Raw genomic sequence first — 23,651 nt, 5'->3', positions numbered from 1 at the left:
TTAGGTATTGGGAAGCTGCTGCACCCCCATGGCCCGACGGTGAAAGTACCACTGTGAACTGTGGTACCGGATTTGTCACTCCCCTGACATTTGAGAACACTTGTAATTCAGATCATATTTTCTGTTTGGTCTACTACTAATTCATTTAAAAGTAAACCTATGGCCATGTTATGGACTTTTATATGCTCAAAAAAATTAAAGGAACACTTTTTAATCAGAGTATAGCATCAAGTCAGTTAAACTCCTGGGATATTGATCTGGTCAGTTAAGTAGCAGAGGGGGTTGTTAATCAGTTTCAGCTGCTTTGGTGTTAATTAAATTAACAGGTGCATTAGATGGGCAATAATGAGACAACCCTCAAAACAGGAATGGTTTTACAAGTGGAGGCCACTGACGGTTTTTTTCCCTACTCCTCTTTTCTTACTGAAAATCACTAGTTTTCCATTTGGCTAAGGTCAGTGTCACTACTAGTAGCATGAGGCGATACCTGGACCCTACAGAGGTTGTCCAGGCAGTCCAACTCCTCCAGAATGGCATATCAATATGTGCCATTGCCAGAAGGTTTGCTGTGCCTCCCAGCAAAGAGCATGGGTGAGATTCCAGGAGACAGATAGTTACTCTAAGAGAGCTGGACAGAGCCGTAGGAGGTCCTTAACCCATCAGCAAGACTGGTATCTGCTCCTTTGTGCAAGGAGGAACAGGATGAGCACTGCCAGAGCCCTACAAAATGACCTCCAGCAGGCCACTGGTGTTAATGTCTCTGACAAAACAATCAGAAACAGACTTCATGAGGGTGGCCTGAGGGCCCAACATCCTCTACTGGGACCTGTGCTCACTACTAGCCACCATAGAGCTCAATTGGCATTTTCCATTGAACACCAGAATTGGCATATTCACCACTGGCGCCCTGTGCTTTTCACAGATGAGAGCAGGTTCACCCTGAGCACATGTGACAGATCTGGAGAAGCTGTGGAGAATGTTCTGCATACTGGACATTGTTCAGCATGACCGATTTGATGGTGAGTCAGTGATGGTCTGGGGAGGCATATCCATGGAGGGATGCACAGACCTCTACAGGCTAGACAATGGCACCCTGACTGCCATTAGGTATCGGGATGAAATCCTTGGACCCATTGTCAGACCCTACGCTGGTACAGTGGGTCCTGGGTTCCTCCTGGTGCACAACAATGCCCGGCCTCGTGGCTTTGAATTCAGTCCTCTGTAGGTTGATAATTTTCAATTCCATCAAACGATGGGGCATCCTTATGTTCCTAACACATTACCCAGTCCATATCAGTATAGATATCCAGCATGGTGTTTTCCCTCTTTGAGATCTGATGTGTTTTCCAAGTGTTCCTTGAGCAGTGTATTAAAAATATTCTTAACAAACCATAAATTAGTTTTAAGCCATGCCTTCAATGATCTTTGTAGCTGCCAGCACTGTAAAGAGATTCATCCTTAAATTTCACAACCAAAGCACTGAACTTGCTTTTCCCGCTACTTCCTCTGGTGGAACTTGGCATCCCACAAGCATTAGCATTCTAAGGTAAACAAACAGTACGTGTTGTAAGCCCCTCAGAAATGGACTGCAGCCGGACCTCAGAATTTTTGTTTCTGATTTGAGGATAAATTACTCCAATGCCTGCAGCTACAGAGGTGAGTGAGGGCTTTTTTTTAAAGCCCGTTTACGGCTTGTTAAGAATTCTTTGCTTTTTTGGTCACAAGTTCACTATAAATTCACCTTTGGGAATATATTACATGTTCCACCTGTTTTTAAGGGTGGAACATGTAACATGTTCCTGCTTCTGCAGTTCTCCCCCAATCCTCCCCTCATTGTGACAGTGTGCAAGGGATCTTGTCTTAGCCTTTAACTGAGGTGTCCTGAAGTGGTAGTTGATGGTAATCTATCAGGTTACTTCCAGGACCAAGTAGATCAAGTAGAAACTAATATCTATGGTACCTTGAAGTGAATCCTTTACTAGCCACATAGGAAGTATTTTGAATAATATATTCTTAACTACATAAGAGGTTCATATAGTAAACTTGGTGTAGATTTATTCATTTTAAGGTCATCACAGTGGACAAGGGGGCACTCTTTACATCTGGACAAAAAGAGATTTAGCTTCCAAATACGGAAAGGCTTCTTCATAGTAAGAGCTGTGAAAATGTGGAATAGACTCCTTCAGGAGCTGGTTCTGGCAAGCTCAGTAGATTACACACAAATATCATACACCATGCAGTGCTTAAAATGGATCAACAATATCCTTAATGAATATCTGTATAGCGTCTCTGTTTAAAAGAAAAAACAGGTATTCCACAATATTACAGATAGGTGAAGAATCGTGACAATATATTAGATAATAGTATGGTGACTTCCGTGGTAAATATAGCTGTAGAATGCACTAACCAGACAGAGCTTAATATTGCGCATATAATTGATGGAATTAGGTCATCTAAGGTTGGGCATCTAGTGCTCGGATCTGTTGATAAACACCACCAGGAATCTTAGTATTTCAGCCAGTATATCCGAGTGATGCGATCCAAATCCACCAGGGGGAGCCGGCGGTCAAGATGTCATCAAAGATCCACAGCTCAAAATCACAAATGTGTGTGATGTAGATGGAATCTCCCAGAGGGTGCCAGTGGTTAGCATGTCATCCCAAGGGCTCTTAAAAAGGTGGGCTCAAAGAAAAAAGAGCCCAAGCACGAAAAGTTCCATAGTGCAACACTGCTTTATTTAAATTGTGTATAAAATATATAATAGTAACACTTACACTTTAAATTGCCTATTGGCACCTGGCCAGATGAAGTATCCACGTGGTAGAGTCACTGAGAGCAACTTCCTGACATGTTTTGTGTGATGGCACATTATCAAAGGACAACGCTCAGTAGATTGTTTAAAAAAAAAGGCCTGGATTGTTTCCTGAATACACAAGGTATAACTGGACACATATTTATAGTTAAAGATGATCCAGGGAATATCCAATTGCCTTTTGGGGTATCAGGAAAGAATTATTTCCCCCCGATGAAGCAAATTAGATCATGCTATAGTGCAGTGTTTGCCTTCTTCTGGATCAACTGTGGATAAAGAATTGTGTATATAGGATTATATATAATTATTTTCCCTTCTATTGGTTGAACTGGATGGACCTGTGTCTTTTTCAACCAGGATAACTATGTAACTGATTATTAAAAATGATACAGAGACTTCTGATTTGTCATGAATCCTTGGCGTTCTCCTACCTTTTGGTTCTGTGGCACATGACTATCAATAATCAGCAGCTCTGCCAAAGCATTGGTCACATGACAGGCAACCATAGGGCTTAAGGACAGTAAGGTTTTTAAGAAACATGGTACATGTTTACATTTTTCTTTTTTTTGCATTCTAGAATGCTGAGAATGATATAATGGTTTATTTTTTGTTTTATTTATTTATTTCAGGTACTTGTATAGCACCGTCAATTTATGCAGTGCTTTACACATATATTGTACATTCACATCAGTCCCTAACCCTCAAGGGGCATACAATCTAAGGTCCCTAACTCACATACATACATATACATACAGTGGGGATCGAAAGTTTGGGCACCCCAGCTACAAATTTGTATTAATGTGCCTAAAGAAGCCAAGGAAAGATGGAAAAATCTCCAAAAGGCATCAAATTACAGATTAGACATTCTTATAATATGTCAACAAAAGTTAGATTTTATTTCCATCATTTACACTTTCAAAATAACAGAAAACAAAAAAATGGTGTCTGCAAAAGTTTGGGCACCCTGCAGAGTTAATATCTTGTACTGCCCCCTTTGGCAAGTATCACAGCTTGTAAACACTTTTTGTAGCCAGCCAAGAGTCTTTCAATTCTTGTTTGAGGTATCTTTGCCCATTCTTCCTTACAAAAGTCTTCCAGTTCTTTGAGATTTCTGGGCTGTCTGTCACACACGGCTCTTTTAAGGTCTATCCATAGATTTTCAATTATGTTGAGGTCAGGAGATTGTGAAGGCCATGGCAAAGGAAGAATGGGCAAAGATACCTCAAACAAGAATTGAAAGACTCTTGGCTGGCTACAAAAAGCGTTTACAAGCTGTGATACTTGCCAAAGGGGGCAGTACAAGATATTAACTCTGCAGGGTGCCCAAACTTTTGCAGACGCCATTTTTTTGTTTTCTGTTATTTTGAAAGTGTAAATGATGGAAATAAAATCTAACTTTTGTTGACATATTATAAGAATGTCTAATCTGTAATTTGATGCCTTTTGGAGATTTTTCCATCTGTCCTTGGCTTAATACAAATTTTTAGCTGGGGTGCCCAAACTTTCGATCCCCACTGTACTAGGGAAAATTTAGACAGGAGCCAATTAACCTACCAGCATCTCTTTGGAGTGTGGTAGGAAACCGGAGTACCTGGAGGAAACCCACATAGGCACAGGAAGAACATGCAAACTCCAGGCAGGTGGTGCCGTGGTTGGGATTCAAACCAATGACCCTAGTACTGCCAGGCAGAAGTGCTAACCATTTAGCCACTGTGCTGCCCAGTTTACTTGTAGTGCTGTTTCCTGGTGTTGAAATATTTGGATTGTAGAGGTTTGTCCTTCAGGTGCTGGTCTGTGATGAGGAGAGATGCTGCGTGATTAGGAAATTATCACTGTCAATAGCCTGCAAATACCAAACTATGTGATTCTTCTCTCTATGTAGAAAGGCGACACTTGCCGATATTGTAGAACAGCTGCAGGAAAAAGAAGCATCACAGAATAACCCTGCAGTAAGTATTCCGTGTGAATGAAGAATGACACCTGCTGAAGGAGGTATATGTAATCTAAGCAAAACAATTACAAAGATAAGATGGCCAATGTGCCCTCAGGAAGTGCTTCTTACTGCCAGAGGATTGGCTGCTTCTATACCTGTGCTGTCTGCCCTGTTCTATAAAATAAAAAAAGGATCATCTTTATTCTGAAACAGAAAGAAGACATTTAAGTAACCCGCTAATAATGCCATAGCTACCCATTTTGTGTGTTGTTGTGCAGACGACCATATATTTTCATAGCCCCCCAACATATGATCATGCCTTACAGCTTTTTTATTTACATATTATAGGACCTGTTCATTAGTTAAAATTGTTCCTAATTCTTAGTTCGTTAAAACTAGGAAAATCTACTCTTAATTTTTAAACATTTTTTCTTGGACTGTAATTATTATTATGTGGACTTGTAGAGAAACAAAGTTGTGCTGCGTGTTATTCTGCAGTTTACTGCTAAGGTTTCTTTATTCTTTAGAATCGGGATTCTCCGGCCCGCTTACCTAATGGCGTGGAAAAGCTTCCAGAAAGAACACCCAGGCCTGACCGGCCAAGAGCAAGAGATCGACCCAAACCCAGAAGAAGACCTCGTCCTAAGGACCCAAACCAAGCACCGGGGGAGGCCCGGAGATCCCGCTCAGCTCCAGCACAGAGCAACGCCCCCCCTCCACCTCCTCCATCCCACACCGTACAACTGGAAGGATACCTCTTCAGGAAACATGAGCTGGATGGACCCAGCAAAAAAGCCTCAAACAGGTACAGGCAGGGAGCAGTGAACTGTCCCAGCACAACCAAGCAAATATAAAATGCAAAAAATTAACTTGAAATGGCTCTTTCACACAGGTGGCAAGGGGGGCAGTAAAGCAGTTTTACTGCCCCCCACCTGAATGCTAACTTTACAGCCTGATAAGGCTGTACTCATGCCACGGCCACAATGCTTTGCACTGCAGCATTTTTAACTAGGACTGCAAAGTTTTACTGCCCCCCACCTGAATGCTAACTTTACAGCCTGACAAGGCTGTACTCATGCCACAGCCACAATGCTTTGCACTGCAGCATTTTGAACTAGGACTGCAAAGTTTTATAAGTGGCTCACAGTTGTGGTTCTGTCCTGCAGTGTAAAATTGCCATTCAGCAATTAAAAGTGAAAAAAAAAAAACGGGCGTCAGGCGGCAGCAGTAGCACCTCCTGAACGCCCGACGATCGCTGTTATACCGCCTTTTGACAATCGATCCACCGGAGATGGCTTTTTTAGAGGGCGGTAAGCTTACTGCCTGTCTGAGGGAACCATAAGGTGCTATACATACATGGTGAGGTTAGAACATTTGACCCGATCTGCCTTGCAGTGGGGAGGCTTGATTTTACTTATTTCATTTTTATTACTTTATATAGGCTCAACAATTTCCAGTCTTTTTTTTTTTTTTTTTTTTTAAGTGCATTCACATGAAGCCTGTCTCAAAAGTTGTTTGCAGTCTAAAGTCCTCACTGTAGTTATTCTACAACCAATTTTTATGTTTTTGAATTGTGAGGCAAAAACTGGAGGCCTCTCACATATACTGGATTAGAAAATGCAGATAATATTTTCTCTGGGATTTTAATCCAGGATCCCAGTGCTACATAACATAGACCACTAGGCTAAATCCAAACTGACTAATTATTTCTCAGATTTAAACATGTTCCATAGAGTGCCATATGAGCACACCAGGGCCAGTTTAGTCATAAGCCACTTGGCCCTCTCATACACAATCTCTACCATGTAATGTTCCTTTCAGGGCCCTATATAGTACCATGGTGCTAAATGGCTAAATCATTGTATTCTTCAAAAAGATTTTCGAAAGAAAATTATTTCGAAATCCGACCCATGTATGGCTGGCTTCCTGACAAGGGTGGTGTGTGTCCCCTGAGCTATTCTTGTGGAAACTTTCACAAAACAGCGGTTTAATTCCGAAATAATTTTCATTCGAAAATCTGTTCTAAGAATTTTCGTTCGAATTTCGCACCATTAGTGGGCCACAGTAATGGCCAATTTTCGTGCAACCATTGAATTTGAGTGATTGTGCATGTTGGAATTTTTTTGAAAAACGAACAAATTTCTGATCAATGATGGGACAATCGTGCCAGAAATGTAATACAAAAAAAAAGAAACAAGCATGAGCTGTGATCTGGAATGAAAAGAAAATTCTTGGCCACGAAAATTCTTTTTTGTAGCAACATGTGAAGTTGAAGGCTTGGTTGGTCGAATTTCGAGATCAATGGTGGCACCATCGGATTACAAAATGCATGAAATTTACGATTTTATAAAGAAAATTTGTTCAGAATTCGACCCATGTATGGCCTGCATAAGTCTTTGTTTCTCTCATTAGGCGCCAGCATTTCTGGCCCCATCATAATATCAGCCATGTTGTGGAGAACATCTGTCTCATAAGGAGCAGAGTAAAGCCGGCCATACATGGGTTGAATTCCGAAAGAATTTTCTTTTGAAAATCTTTTCTAAGAATTTTCGTTTGAATTTCGCACCAGTAGTGGGTCACAGAAACGGCCAATTTTTGAGTAATTATCAAATCTGAGTGGTCGGGCATGTTGGAAATTTTTTGCAAAAAAAAACGAACTAATTTCTAATCAATGATGGGAGAATCGTGCGAGAAATATAAACAAAAAAGAAATGAGCTGTGACCTGGAAAGAAAAGAAAATTCTTGGCCACGAAAATTATTTTCTGTAGCAGGTGAAATTAAAGGCTTGGTTGTTTGAATTTCAAAATCAATGGCGGCACCATCGGATCACAAAACACACACAATTTCCAATTTTCTAAAGAAACAATTGAGTACTGTCCGTGATACTTTTTTTATTTGCACTAACAAACAATTTTGGGGACAAGCTTTCGGGGTATGTCCCCTTCTTCAAGGTCCAAGCAGTACTACTCACAAAGTTTTAGCAGAATGTTAGAAGAGATGTGGGGGATGAGAAAAAAAAAAAAGGCTAAAGATAAGACACACCTTTTTTTTTTCTCATCCCATGTAGTGCAAAGGCCTGCCTAACTGGATACAATTGAAAGTGTTGTTTAGGTTTGACATTGTATTATATGTTTTTTGGTAAATCTAAAGTAACATTCTCAAGAAAATTGTATAATGTATGGCCAGCCTTAAGATGGCCATACATGGGCCGAACTCCGAAAGAATTTTCTTTCGAAAATCTTTTCTAAGAATTTTCGTTCCAATTTTGCACCATTAGTGGGCCACAGAAACTGATTTTCATGTGACCATTGAATTTGAGGGTATTTTGGAAATGTTTTGAAAAACGAACAAATTTCTAATCAATGATGGGAGAATCGTGCAAGAAATATGATTGAAATAGAAACGAGCGTGAGCTGTGACCTGGTAAGAAGACAATTCTTGAAGAAAGTTCTTTTCTGTAGCAAAATGTGAAATTGCAGGCTTGGTTGGTTGAATTTCGAAATCAGCGATGGCACCATTGGATTACAAAACGCACTAAATTTGCGATTTTCTAAAACAAATTTGTTCGGAATTCGACCCACGTGTGTGGCCTGCATTAGCTTTTGCCATCGTGTTGAAGGCTGTGTGACAGCTAGGTATTTGTATTTGCTGTTATTGGAAGGTTGGCTTTAGGTGTTCTTTCCCTGTTGTCTGCAGGTCCTGGGTAAACTTGTACTGTGTGCTCAACAAAGGGGACTTGGGGGTCTACAAGGATGCAAAAAGTCAAAGTTCAGGCGCAACACACGGAGGGGAACCCCTACTGAACCTACATGGAGCTTCCTGTGAAATAGCCAATGAGTATAAGAAAAAGAAGTTTGTCTTTAAACTCAGGTAAATAATCTGCCTGTTTATAATCTACCTGTTTATAATCTGCCTGTTTACCTCCTACAGCCATAGCCAAAAAAACAGAAGAAAATACGTATTTTTTTCTATTTGTAGGTCGACAGATGGAAGAGAGTTCCTCTTTCAAGCTAAAGATGAGGTAAATCCCTAGAAACATCAAAGTGATTCTAAAGGTTGGAATTTAAAAAAAAACAAACAAACATGTTATACTTACCTGCTCTGTACAATGGTTTTGCAAAGAGCAGCCCCAATCCGCTTCTTTTTGGGTCCTCCACCAGTGGTCTTGGCTCCTCCCCACAGCCGAGTGTCCCCAATAGCAAGTCTCTTTTTATGGGGGCACTCGAGCAGGCTCATTCCAGAGCCACGCTCTAATGAATGGATATTGCTCGGCCCCGCCCCCGACTCTCCCCTCATTGGCTCACTGGCTATGATTGACAGCAGCAGGAGCCAATGACTTCTGCTGTCTGAGCCAATGAGCAGAGAGAGACCTGGGAGAACCGTGGCTCTCATGCATATCGCTGGAGCAAGATGGAGCTCAGGTAAGTATAAGGGGGGCTGAGGGCAAAGTTGCACCCTGAAGGTGTTTTACCTTAATGCATAGAATTCTTTCATTCCAGAGCGGACAATTTTACCACCTTCCTGTCCAGGCCAATTTTCTGCTTTCAGTGCTATCACACTTTGAATGACAATTGCGCAGTCATGTAACACTGTACCCATATGGATTTGTTAGAATTTTTTTGAGACAGATAAAGCTTTATTTTGGTGGTATTTATTCACCACTGGGATTTTTTTTTTTTTTTTTTTTTGCTATATAAATGAAAATGTCCAAAAAGTTTGAAAAAAAGTGTTTTTCTTATAAAATTTTGCAAATAAATAATGTTTCATCATAAATCTTGGCCAAAATGTATTAAGTTATCTTTTTAGTAAAACAAAATAACCCAAATTAGTTTATAACCAAAAATTATAATTTTTAAAAAGTTTTTACATTTTTTTTTTTTTTTTTATATTATTATTTTTTTTTCTACATACTGTCACCCTAGCAGACTGTAAAAGCAATCATTTCTCCTTCTCTCTGGCTGCATACTTGCAGCCATTGAGAACTACTGTGTGAGCTGTGATTGGTCACAGCTTGTCACATGGTACAAGGCTGTTGTGAATAGCCTTGTACTATGTGACCTCTGCGATCATTCACAGATTTCACAAGTAGTAAGCAATGATGTCAGAAGTGACCTCTTGCTTCCTACTCTGCATGTGATCACTGATTGGCCAAAATAAATAACTCAAATTAGTTTATAACCAAAAATGTATAATTTTTCAAAAATGTTTTTTTAAATTTTTATTTTTTTTATATTATTTATGTTTTTTTTAACATACTGTCACCCTAACAGTACAGTGTCACCATAGTAACACTGTACTACTTGTGGAGGGTTATGAAGATATTTTTTTCTTTTTTTACACTGATTGCTTTTACACCCAGAAAGGCTGTAAAGGCAATCATTTCTCCTTCTCACTAGGCTGCATTTTTGCAGCCATTGAGAAATACTGCGAGAGCTGTGATTGCTCACAGCTTGTCACATGGTACAAGGCTGTTGTGAATAGCCTTGTACCATGTGACCTCTGTGATCATTCATAGATTTCACACATAGTAAGCAATGATGTCAGGAAGTGACATCTTGTTTAGTACTATTCATGTGATCATGATTGGCCAATCAGTGATCATATGATCGGGACCTCACACAGAGGTCCCGTACGACGATCGGTGTCCAGAGGACACAGCGGGCACCGGATTGCGGTGCTGCATGCTCCCAGGGAGCGTGCACAGTCCATAATGGCGGGTGCCATTTAGGAACGGCAACCCGCCCCTGCACTGCCACCGTCCAGCCGTTTATATAGAGCGGCCGGACGACAAGTGGTTTTAAAGTAAAGAAACTTTTGCCTTTAGAAGCACCGTATGTGACACTGAGGTAGGGATATACCAGTGTGTGTATGTGGGGGGGGGGGGGGGGTACAGGAAGTGCCATAGCCATCTGGGCTATAAGGCCTATGGAAATGTTGTACTTCACCTATCTTCTTCCAACAATAACAACTTCAGTACAACCCATAAAACCTTTCAAGGAGGTTCATAGGGTTCGTAGCCATTGGAATGCTAAAGGCAGTTGACCATGTCTACATATTCAGCTGCCTGGTAAAGCTTGGCTCAGCTCAGCATTTATGTTCAGCCTAGATGGAGGGAAAGAAGACACTTTCTGATGCTAGCTTATCAGGGGCAGATACTGAAATAACCTACAAAAAAAAATGTAGAGCCTCCCTATTGGTCTTTTCACCACTTCAGTACCGCTGTGTTTTAAAATGGTGGAGTTCCCACTGTCTGGGATAAAGCTGACTTTATACAACTCAGATCACGGACTAAAGGCACAGAGCGGATTGAATTGGCCCTGTGCCTTGTGATCACAGTGATGGCCACTGAAATGATCGCAAATATAAATAGTAGATGGGTTTACATTTGGGAGCCTGTCATTTCATCCTCTACCGTTGAATCTTCCTATCCTCATCCTTTCAGTGGTTATGCTGGAGATCCTGTAAGTAAAACTATTCCTACTACGCAGTAAGAGGATACACATGACATGTGGACACCAGAGTTTTGGAGCACACACCACTGATCACGAACATTTAAAGTGGTAATAATTCCAAAAGAAAACATGTATTACATTGCAGCTTAAAGTGATTCTAAAGGTTTATTTTTTTGTTTTTTTTTTAAATTAACATGTCATACTTACCTGCTCTGTGCAATATTTTTGCACAGAGCAAGCCTAATGCTTTTCTTCTCGGGTCCCCTGTGGCACTTCTGGCTCTTCCGCCTTGACCAGCGCCCCCTATAGCAAGATGCTTGCAATGGGGGCAGTGGTGCATGCTCGCTCTCAAGCCCCACTCTATGCGTCCATAAGATACAGAGCCGAAGCTAGGCCCCGCCTCCTGCTCTCTCCTCATTGGCTCACTGGCTGTGCTTGAGGAGAGAGATACCTGGGACAGCCGAGGCTCCAGTGCACATCGCTGGATTGAGAGGGGGCTCAGGTGAATATAAGGGAGGGGATGTGGGGGGAGCTGCACACAGAAGATTTTTTATCTTCATGAATAGACCTGCCAATTCTGGTGTTCAATGGCAAATGCCAGTCGAGCTCTATGGTGCCGGGCAGTGAGCACAGGTCCCAGTAGAGGACGTCGGGCCCTCAGGCCACCCTCATGAAGTGTGTTTCTGATTGTTTGGTCAGAGACATTCACACCAGTGGCCTGCTGGAGGTCATTTTGTAGGGCTCTGGCAGTGCTCATCCTGTTCCTCCTTGCACAAAGGAGCTGATACCGGTCCTGCTGATGGGTTAAGGACCTTCTACAGCACTGTCCAGCTCTCCTAGAGTAACTGCCTGTCTCCTGGAATCTCGTCCATGCTCTTTGCTGGGAGAAACAGCAAACCTTTTGGCAATGGCACATATTGATGCCATCTTGGAGGAGTTGGACTGCCTGAGCAAGCTCTGTAGGGTCCAGGTATTGCTTCATGCTACCAGTAGTGACACTGAGCCTAGCCAAATGCAAAACTAGTGAAAAGATGACTAGGGAAAAAATATCAGTGTCCTCCACCTGTAAAACCATTCCTGTTTTGGGGGTCATCTCATTGTTGCCCATCTAGTGCACCTGTTGTTAATCAGTTTCAGCTGCTTTGGAGTTATTGAAATTAATAACCCCCTCTGCTATTTAACTGACCAGATCAATATCCCAGGAGTTTAATTGACTTGATGCTATATTCTGATTAAAAAGTGTTTCCTTTAATGTTTTTGAGCAGTGTAGAAACAAGATGGAGAAAATCGAATTCCATTTAATGTGTTGCATTTTCTTTTTTTTAACAGGAGGAAATGAAAAACTGGATTACGGCTATAACCACTTGTGTTTCTGAACATGCTGAGATAGCCAAATGGAGCCAGACCCTTCTTACTACCTCCTCCACCGACGAAGGAAACATCAAACGAGAGTCTGATCGCAGATCCAGCGCCGGGGGCCGTAAGAAGTGAACCATGAGGAGGAGCATGGAGCTTCCTACAATGCCCTCCTGTACTTCTTCCGCCCTCAGGCAGAGCCAGGTGTTGGTCAAACACCTGAAGAGCAAGCCCTTCCAGATCTTCTTCTTTCAGGTGGTCCGAGGAGCCTTCTGACATGTTTTGGAACTGAATCTTGATGTCTATGCATTATCTGAACGTAGTTTTCCTACCCCAAAAAACTCCTGAGTGTTAAAACAAATTTTATCCTGAAACTTCCATCCTACAAACACTCCCTCTCGGTTCCTCAGGGGCCAGGCGGGTTTTAATGTATCTAGCTCTTTTAGAGTTTGGTGAACACACATATAAAGGGCCTAAACAGTATAAAACTGTAGCCTATGTCTGTAGTAAAATATAGTTGATGGGAATACGGGCTCGGCTAGGTGAGAGTTCAGGAACACTCGCTAGTTCAGGGGGGAGAACCTTACACCATTGGTGATAAGTCTGAATTCTTTATACGCTTAGATCAGGATCATGTGAGAGCACAGGAGATAGCAGAGGACCAGATGTCTAGTTTTGTATTTATTTTGACAGTTCGCAAAGGAAATCTTCAGAATACTTCTCACAGTGCAATATTCGTGTGGCTGCTACAAAATTCCAGGTCTGTGACATAAACAGAATCCCTATATCCAAGACATTGACAAATCTTCATCCTCTCTACATGCTTAATGCAGTATTTGACTTCATCAACAGGTTCATCTTTCATCACATTAGTAGCACTGCAGCTTGTCCATGCCCTGCGAGAGAACATTCAGTGATGGTAACTGTAGAATATGGAGATGCAACCCACATTTAAAGGGACTCCCCATGTTCACAGCCCTGTTCAAGCTCTGAAATGTGTACTAAATCCATGTTTTGTTTTTTTTATTTTGCTTTTTTACTATGTTTATACTTGTACAGGGTTAATCCTGCAATCAGGAATATCACGATGTTAGCTCCATAGTATTGGACAGCTGGGTGGTAGCCCAAGGCTACTGAAGTGACTGAGCATGAACATTTTATTTACTGGCTTCTCCTGTGAACAGTACAAGCAGAAGTGTGTACAGTGCAGTAATTCATATCAACCAATCAGAATTCACATCAAATCAGGAGAGGGAATCTGATTGGTTCCTCTGGGTATGGCTGCTTTTTCTTTGCTCTTTGGGCTGTTTGTTAATCTGATCATCTAATTAGACAGAGAGAATGACATTACACAAGACTGGTGCTTGGCTTTAAAGTATATGTAAACTCTTACCTTGTAAAGCAAAGCATTATAAATACCTCCCTCCACACCTTTTTTATAGGTGATCACATACCCTCTGTTTTCATCTGCATAGAGAGCTGGGGGAGAGAAATAGCAGCACACTGGTCTTCTCAGTGAAAGGCTGTACTGGGTTGGGGGGTTGTGTCAGGACCAGTCAGATCTTTGGAGGAGAGCAGAGTTCTCAGCTCAGCTAGAAAACTGACCACTCTGTGCTCTCATGCCTAGCGTGGTCAGTTTTTGATAGGAAAGCAGGACTGGCATGAACACCAGGGATTTCACACAAAGGAAGCAATACAAAGTGAACAGGAGACTTTTACATACAAGCACATGGTACAGCAGTCACATATCAGGAATAGGAAATATTGGGTTTACATATTCTTTTAATGGGATAGAGCAAAATACACTGTTGTAAAAGCCACAACTGATAGGAACCAGATATTACATTTGGCAGCTTTTAGAGGAATGGAAAATGGCTACTATGTAAGGGAACTATTTTTAGGTAGCTCTTTGCCTTCTTATATACGACCACCTCCAACAACATAACTTTGTTCTTGTGGTTGGAGAACTTCAGCGCTCAAGTCCAAACTGGTGTAGGAATAGAAAGGTGATTTTGCAAACCATTCTGGACAATGCACAGTAGGCGGATGTGTTCTCACCACCATGTAGGAAATTCCAAAGGCTCCTCCAGTCTGTTGCCTGGTTGGTCTGTGGGAACATCAGCAGTGATAGTTAAAGGGGGTGTTTTATGAAAATGTTGATTTTAGTGGTTTGTGTAGGTTGTATTGCAGTGTTGTTGAACTTTCCAGGTGAGCTTTTTGGCCACGTAAAGACATACTCCGGAAAATGCTGGTGACCTGGAACTTCACCACATGGCTCTGTAGGAGCCTATATGGACAGGAGAGAGAATAGTTTTCAAATAAATGGAAGATTAGAAAAATGATGAGTGGTTGACCATCTTCGTGCACCACATCCCTATATAAATTATACAGAAAAGAGTAGGTTGTGGGATTTTGAAGGTGCATAATAATAATTACAATAATCTTTTTTTTTTTTTAATTTTTTACAATTTAATAATGTCAAAATTACATTTAATATGAATGGTTACAACAGACGTAATTACAACACGCTTGACTATTTCCTGCATTGCACAGATGATACTTCCCAACATGTTTCGCCCAACCTGGGCTTCCTCAGGGAAGAGAAAAGCTATCCACAATAAAGTCTACAATTATAGCAAAACTACTACATCAGGGATTCTCAACCAGGGTTCCTCCAGAGGTTGCCAGAGCAATTTTTGCCTTTCAGGTAAGTTCCCACTGACACCATTGATCTTTTTAGCAATCTGTAAAGGGGTAATTCTCCCCAGTGACCACAAGTGTAAGGAGCATTCTTACCTCTGATTATCACAATAATGTATCATGAGTTGTAGATAAAGTCATCTTTAGCAGGGGTTCCCTGAGACCGGAAAGTTATGTCAAGGAGTTCTCTGCGTTGAAAAGTTTGAGACAGGCTGTACTACATGGTATTTTTTATACAATTGTAGGCTGTATTGCAGATAGCTTTTCTTTTCCTCTGAGGAAGCCCAGGTTAGACGAAACATGTTGGGAAGTATCATCTGTGCAACGCAGGAAACATTCAAGCGTGTTGTGATTGTTAAGTCTGTTTTACCCATTTATAATAAATGTAATTTTATTGATATTAACAAATTGTAAAAAATTATAATAAAAAAAATAAAGATTCTATTATTACGAATTCTTTTTTTTTTTTAATTATTCTAATTATTATTACGCACCTTCAAAATCCCACAACCTACTCTTTTCTGTATGTTTTCAAATAAAATGTAAGTTAGAAAAGCAGGGTAGTGTAAAGAATTGTAAATGTTTAAAGAAAAAGAGAAAAAAAAAACCTCAGTCTAAAAAAAGACATTCCATTGTGGATGAAGGACTTGGTCAGCGCTTTCCTTTATGACCAGGATGTGGCAGAAACATCTCCTGCCTGTTACATTTGGTTTGGCTGGTTGCAGTCACCTGCCTCCGTATGTTCATATGTTTCATTTACTTAATAGGCTCCAGCCCTTTCTGCATTACCCATAATGGAGAAATAAACTTTTTGGGCAGAATTGCTCCGTTCTTTGCACAGGTGATTTTCTATGGACCGCCTACTTCACAAAATGTGACGGTATTCATTTAGCGGCTTACCATGCAGCACTATGAGGTCAAGTTCTTTCACTCGGGGCTGAGTGCACCAGATGGACTGTAAGCCATTTAGCAACTGGAAAACGATTTAAAAAAAAAAGTAAAAGATAGGAGCCAGGGGCTTATAAATGTAGGAATAGGATTTTTTTTTTTCCATTTTACAGTATCCTAATATTGCCTTTAAAATGTCAGTGTTTAAATGTGAGTGAAACTGCTCAGTTCTGCAGAGAGCTGGATTTGCTTGTATGATACCGGTCCATGAGGGTTTCATATGAAATTCCAGGCAAACCAGTTAAAGCACATTCGAACTGTATTACCTACCTTATGATTACTACTTGAATTGCGATTCTGTTTGGCCAGTCTGGTTATTTATAGACCTCTGCAGTAAAAAAACACACTGGGGTTGATTTACTAAACATGGAGTGTGCAAAATCTGGTGCAGCTCTGCATAGAAACCATTCAGCTTCCAGGTTTTATTGCTAAAGTTTAATTGAACAAACTGACATTCAATGCCGAGTGGCTACCATGCACAGCGGCACCAGTTTTAGTAAATGTCCTGGTTCTGCCCGGTCACTAGCCAATGAAATGCTAGCAGCATAACGATAGTGACTGTTCAGTGGGAAAGCCTAAATAGGAAATTGGAGTGTCCCCTACCAGGCAATGCATATGGGGGGGGGGGGGGGCACAAGTTTGTGAATCACAAGGCTGTTTGAACAGAACTACAAATCCTTGGGTGGGATGTTCTACTTGGCAGATGTTTTACTGGGTGTTTCCCCTGCACTATCTGGCATTAGCAGCCCCTTTACACTTTTCAGTTTTTTGCCAGATGCATTTTCCATTGAAAATAGTGGACCAATGATGTAACAGGTATTGAAACGCGAAACATTAGCATGGGAATTCATAGACCTCCATTAGAAATCCATCAGATCACAGTAGCGAAATGGTTGGTTCCTGCGCCCAATTCATGTACCTGTCAGACAGGTGACCATATTGGGACTTAAATGACTCCACCATGAAGGTGACCTTTAGACATCAAATATTTAAAAACCACAAATCTTATCCCAACCATTTATTATAAATGGACAGCTGGAGAAGGACAGGTACTCACTTCATGACGTTCTATGCAAAATATTGAACAGCTTTGGGCAATATCTTTTTATTCAGCCATGGCCAAAGCTAAACTGTCATTTCTTTTTCTCAACCCCACTCAGTCCTGTTGGCTACACAGAGAACAGCAGCCATTTCGTGAACTAAAACTTTTTTTTAACATTTGAAGCACAAACATTGCTGTGAAGCATAAACCGTCAGTAAATAGGCCAAGAGCTTATAACAAGATAACAAGCCATCCTGTCAGAAGATGGTAACAGTTGTTTAAAAGAAAAGTTCACCTTTTGGGGGGGGGGGGGGAAACAAACTTTTTTTTGCAGTTAGAAAAAAATAAGTGTTTTTTTTTTTTTTTTTTTTTAAGGATCAGCAGATGGTGGGTGCAGTGCCAGGCTCCTTCAGATTCTCAGTATAGATGTCTGACCACACCTGCAACACAGGTACACAGTTACTTGAGAGAAGGAAGATCAATGAACTGTGAGAGCGCTCATCGGCACCCTCATCATTCATTGAGAGCTACAAGCAGTCAGCTGCAGTAGCTGACAGTACTTGTAGTCTATTCATTCAATGGAAACTGTAATGAATGATGCAGTGCCACACAGCCACACAGTTCTCAAATTGTGACAGCAGGTGCTGGGAGAGAATCCCCTGCCCACTATCATGGGGAGAGGATGTGCATGTTGAACATGTTACATCCTAAATACGGGTGTAACTTGTTCAGGGAAGTGAACTTAGCCTTTAAAGAAGTTGTAAAGGTGCAGTTTTTACCTACATGCATTCTATGCTGGATGGTACATAAACGTCTGTGTGCAACCCCCCTAATACTTACCTGAGCCCCATCACGGTCCATTGATGTGCACAAGAACCTCGACTGTCCCGAGTCTCTGCTTCCTCATTGGCTGAGACAGCAACAGGAGCCATTGGCTCTCGGTGCGGTCAATCGCAGCCAGTGAGGAAACAGAGGGGGTGGAGCCGGGCCATGACTCCGTGGGTGAATGGTCACACAGAGCAGTGGCTCAGGAGTGTGCCTGCTTGGGTGCCCCATAGCAAGCTGCTTGCTATGGGGGTACCTAACAAAACGGAGGAGCCAGGAGATCCAGCGCGGGACCCAAGAAGAGGAGGATCCAGGCTGCTCTGTGAAAAGCTACTGCACACAGCAGGTAGGTAGAACGGGTTTTTGTTTTGTTTTGTAGCGAACCTTTAGTGTCGCTTTAAGCTGATCTCCAGCATTACCTTCCGCCATGCACAGTTCTCCAGGCTACTCTCCTGTACTGAAACTATTTAGTCTGATATCCATGCACACTGTGATCTTTAGGTCAGTGTGCATTAGAAGCTGCAGGAAAGCGGAGAGCACCTCATTTCCTGGCGGAGGTCCGGCAACATTCAAAATGCTGTCTAGCTCTTTCCTCCCCACCCTTGCTGTCATCACTGGGTCTAAAATATGGCATGGAATGAAAAAGGAAAGGTTTTGATAACCAGAAAAAAAAAAGTGGAGAAACCAGAGAAGGCAAAATCTAAGGAGATTAAACATAACGATCTAGCACACAAAATGGCTGCTTTTGTGTAACCACTGGCCACGTCTAAAAAAAATCCACGTGTGTTTCACAAGCACCACTGCATGTGCCCACTTCCACAGCCACATAGCACAGTGCATGCCTCAGTGACTGCTGCAAGTAAACACAAAACCTGTTTTTCTTGTTTTCTTCAGACTTTTTATTTTAAATACCAACAGAGAGTACATGTATTACTTTGGGCCCGCTGCAATTCTCACAGGCTGGCCCACTTTCAAAAAGTGGCTTTACTTCTACTGTGATAACCCTTGCAACCAGAAAGACTGTATTTACATACTGTTAACGGTGGCCATATTGGCCCTGGAGCAAAGCATGCTGGTCTTTGTTGTTGATGTCTGTTTTGGCCTTTAGAACAGATTTGGGTGCTACACCGTAAAAAGCTTTATTAGCTGTTGGCTAGTGGAGGATATTCAGCACCAAAGACCACCAGGTTGGTTAGGTTGCAGTGATGCCACGTATGTGTCTCAGCCACTATGACCATGGAGAAACAGACTGCATGCCATAGGTTACATAAGGGAACTGAAATGCATGAGCTGGTAATGTCCTCTCCAAATGGATTCTGTTCCTGCTGCTGTAAAATGGTTTTCTAGAATGGGTTTAAAAAAAAAAAAAAAAAGAGCAAAAATGTAAATTTTATTGTAAAGAATATTCAACTATTAAAAAAAAAAAAGCAACATGAACATGTAAACATGTATTTTCCCAATGGGCTCAGTGCAACAGGTCCAATAAAATTCAGTTTCCAGAGTTTTATCAGGATTGTCTGGCTTTTTTATTGTGGGAGACTGGTTGGCGGTTTTGAGGTCTTCACCTTAAAGGTCATCTTAACCTGTGTAGGTGCCCAGTCACAACATCCTCACACGGCATCCTTCCGGCAGAACATAATGATCACTGCTTGCGGCTGTAGCCACTGGCAGTGAGCACATGCAAAAAAAAATCCAACAGGTTGGTTGTACTGAAGTCGATGGATGGACTTCAGTACCACAAGCCTGCCTATAGATGGATTGAATATCAACCAGTCCCTGCTAAAACGGACGAGATTCGCTCCATCGGTGGCCAGCTTTGATAATCAAGCCATCCTCTCTAAACAAATAATTCTATTCAGGGTGAATGCCGAGACACAAAGACTACCCACATGTTAACATAAAGCTACATTCAATTAGAACTAGAGGCATTTTTTTTTCAGATAGAGTAAGGGAGGGTTATAAGCCAGGGTGTGTGGGGGGTTTTTTTTCTATACATCAATGTCCCATTGGGGATATTTCCCTTCACTTCCTATCCCAAAGCCAAAATATGACTCAAGAGAAAATCCCTCCAAAGTGAAGGAATCCCTGGCTGTCACTAGAATAGTGTTCCCATTGGAAGATTTCCCCTCTACTACTATTCTGTGGACAACCCAATATTTGGGATTTTCTTTTACTTTTGATAACAACAGTAAACATGACAACTAGAGAGAGTGAATCTCCCTAATGGGGTAACAGCAATAAAAAAATTAAACTAGCAGGTGTTCTAATCCATCTCCACTCTATCACCCCCCAAAAAAAAAGAAAAGTAAAAAGGTAAAAAAAATAATTTTTTTTAAGGGCCCATTCACAGCTTTGAATTTTTGGTGCATTTTTGCCTGATGCATGTCCCATTGTAATCAATGAAAAGACATTAAAACACATGTCTTTGCCAAAGAACATGCGTCATAACGAATGTCAACAAACGTGAGGATGTGTCGATGTGCATTCAACTCCAATGTAAGGTGAACGAAAAATTGTCTTCTCAGATCCCAGCCCATTGGACACTTCCCCCCAATGTTTCACCCACATTAGACTTAATCATCGATTAAGGCTAATGTGGGTGAAACATGTCAGAGGGACGTGACCAATGGGCTGGGATCTGAACTGAAGCCAGTTTTTCTTTCACCTTACAGTGTGCGGTGAATCTGCATGCTATATTGGAGTACGATTTGCTGTATTCCAGCCCTCCCCTGAATACAGAGTGTACACCTGGGAGACGGACCGTGCAGGCTCGGCGTGGCGCTGATCTGTTATGGTGCGTCAATGTGCATCAACGTGCTTTTCTGTTGATTTTACCAGGAAAAATGCAAAGATGTGAGTCCAGCCTAAGGCTATATTTATGTGCCAGTTGCAGCGGCAAGAATCCGGCACGTTCCTGCGGCTGGGTTCACAGATGGATGTGGACCCAAGAGCGATCATCTGTTACTGTCTGCAGGTAATGGCTTCAGATCACACCTGAACACCCGTGAGCAGCTGCAGCCGCTGTCAGTCTCATTGCTTTGTACTTGCTGAGCAGCCGCCACTATCTGCATCCACCTCTGAATCCAGCTGTTGGATGCTTGCTGCAACTGGCACAAAAAATGCTGTGTGCCTGACGGCCAACATTTTTGCTGGGACAAGTAAACCCAATGATAAAAAGGGAGGAAATCCCTTTTCTGCAAAAAATGCTGTTCTGGGCTGCCTTTAGTGCTGCTAACCCAACCCAAAACCATGTCGTGATCAGTGGTATATTTAGTTTTTGTGCTGCCCTAGGTAACACAAAAATTCTCTCCCCCCACGGAGAGACCCTGACGCTGACCAGCACCCCTCTCCCCCATGAAGAGAGCCTGACATTGACCAACACCACCCCATCCCTACCCGAGAGAGCATTCCACTACCACCACCCCCAATACACTGGCAACCCCCCCGACCCTGCGAGAGAGAAGACACTCATCTTCACAGCTCTGGCCATGCCTGGGTACAAGAGTCAGGCTCTGCATACACCATCAAGCAGCCCCTCTCAGGTCCCACCTGGTCCCAATGCTACGTGTCCCTTTTTCCATCCCTTCTTTTGAGGGGGCGGTGCTGCCCCCATGAAAAATGCTGCCCTAAGAAAATGCCTTGTGGTAAATACACCCCTGAATGCGATCTTGTAAATGTAGGTATAAAGGGAAGCTGAATTGCAAAATTAGCTCCGCACTGATATCTAAGGCACCAAAAGTACTTTCTACATATGAATATTAATTGGGTTGTTTGGAGCACAGGACTCAATGCCTGTACATGACGTTTCTGCACCAATATCTTCTACTACATCTGGTATGCTGGCACACAAGGGGTTATTTCCTAAAAGTGGAGAGTGCAAAATCTGGTGCAGCTCTGCAGAGTAACCAATCAGCTTCCAGGTTTTATTGCCAAAGCTTAACTGAACAAACTGAAATTAGAAGCCGATTGGCTGCCATGCACAGCTGCACCACTTTCTCCCCCACTGTGTGTGTATTGGGATGTCATAGGAAATAAATACATCCCTGCAGGGGCGGACTGACCATTTGAGCACTGGGGCACTGCCCAAGGGCCCGGGGTCAGTAGGGGGCCCCATGAGATGCCCCTGGTACCTTTTTCATAGGCTTTTTTGGGTGTAGGCAAGGACACGAGCCCCATGATGCCCTATTACCCGAAGGCCCCATGAGTTGTCAGTCCACCCCTGCATCCCTGGTAACACCGGTGCGACCTGTCATGTAATTTGATAGTTTTAAATCACATGACAAGTCGCACCCTATTTTCCGCAATGGAAGTGGTCATATCAGTGCAATTCCAACTCCGTTGGAGTTGCACCAATTTTGAAAGTACATCATGCGCTACTTTTTTTTTTTGCACGTTCAGATGCGACTTGCATAGACATTTGTGCATCAAGTCACACAGATGTCTTCCAAGTCGCTCCTAAATTCTGACTGACATCTGACTTTGAAATCATGTGACTTCATATGAATTCACACCATTTCAAAGTCAGATTCGGTGTGACTAGGGTGTAACATCCAGTACAACACACATGAATAGGATGTCGCTGCACCATTCATTAGTACAACAGTGCAGCCTTAAAGGGTTACGTCACAAAAAACTGCCCATGTAGGTAATGGGTGCCTGTAGATCAGGGGTGTCAAAGTGGCGGCCCTCCAGCTGTTGCAAAACTAAAAGTCCCATCATGCCTCAGCCTTTGGGAATCACGCTTGTAACTGTCAATCTTGCAATGCCTCATGGGACTTGTAGTTTGGCAACAGCTGGAGGGACGCCAGTTTGATACCCGTGCTGTACATGAAACAAACTGTACAGATTTGACAACATTTGGATAATGCCCTTACTATAGGTGTAGGTTATCTATGTACTTTCCAAAACCTGGCTGAAAAACGTCCAGAGATGGCATCCCTGGTCCTGCCTTATTGCTAGGACATCACTAAGATACTCCCATCCGTTACTTCTCCCCCCCACCATCACAAGAGTCAAAACCTCGCACATGCGCAGTGTACCATCGCAGAGCTCGCAGCTCTTGCGTCAGGTCAGCAAGAGCACATGCAAGCTTGAATTGGAGAATGAGCTCGCTCCTGTGATGGTAGGGATGAGCAGTTACAGCTAGGATTGTCTTACCATCAAACTGGACAGGGGGGTGCCATTTCTGGGAGTTTTTCGCTCAGGCTTTAGAAGGTACATACATGGCTTACACCAATAGTAAGGGCATTATCAAACGTTGGTCAACACTACTAAGTTTGTTTCTATCCAAGACACCCTTTACCTAGATTTTGGAAAAGGTAAACTAACCCTTTAAAAATACTGTTGTCTACAGAGAGAACCATCAGGGCTGTCACTGATAACCACCTGACATTGTTAGTCTCTTGGCTATTATGCTCACCCTCTGGCTTCAATGTCATGCAAATCCTTGACCTGCAACAGGTATGCAGATCAAAATCAGCAAAGTAAAGTCAGAAGTTCTTATTTACATATTGAATCCACAGATCCCTGAAGAGCAGCAAGTCCAAACAAATGAATTTGTACATCTATGCACAGGCTAATCC

The 23,651-nt window shown here is 42.2% G+C and overlaps 1 protein-coding gene across 1 annotated transcript in view; it reads left to right on the top strand.

The window, feature by feature from the left end:
- SPTBN4 (spectrin beta, non-erythrocytic 4) overlaps positions 1-15,081 on the top strand; it is a 240,366-nt gene extending 225,285 nt beyond the window's left edge. Inside the window, exons 33-37 of the mRNA XM_089654174.1 lie at positions 4,695-4,761; positions 5,273-5,550; positions 8,443-8,616; positions 8,725-8,767; positions 12,528-15,081. Of these exons, the coding sequence (XP_089510300.1) occupies positions 4,695-4,761; positions 5,273-5,550; positions 8,443-8,616; positions 8,725-8,767; positions 12,528-12,689 (724 nt within the window). The 3' untranslated portion in view covers positions 12,690-15,081. The remainder of the gene's footprint in view (positions 1-4,694; positions 4,762-5,272; positions 5,551-8,442; positions 8,617-8,724; positions 8,768-12,527) is intronic.
- The last annotated feature ends 8,570 nt before the right edge of the window (positions 15,082-23,651 follow it).

The sequence above is a fragment of the Staurois parvus genome, unplaced genomic scaffold (genome assembly GCF_062004578.1).
Source record: "Staurois parvus isolate SC_StPar_1 unplaced genomic scaffold, SC_StPar_1.0 ptg000746l, whole genome shotgun sequence".
Classification (NCBI taxonomy): domain Eukaryota; kingdom Metazoa; phylum Chordata; class Amphibia; order Anura; family Ranidae; genus Staurois; species Staurois parvus.
Note: the sequence above shows the minus strand (reverse complement) of the source record. Positions and strands in the feature narration are given on the sequence as shown.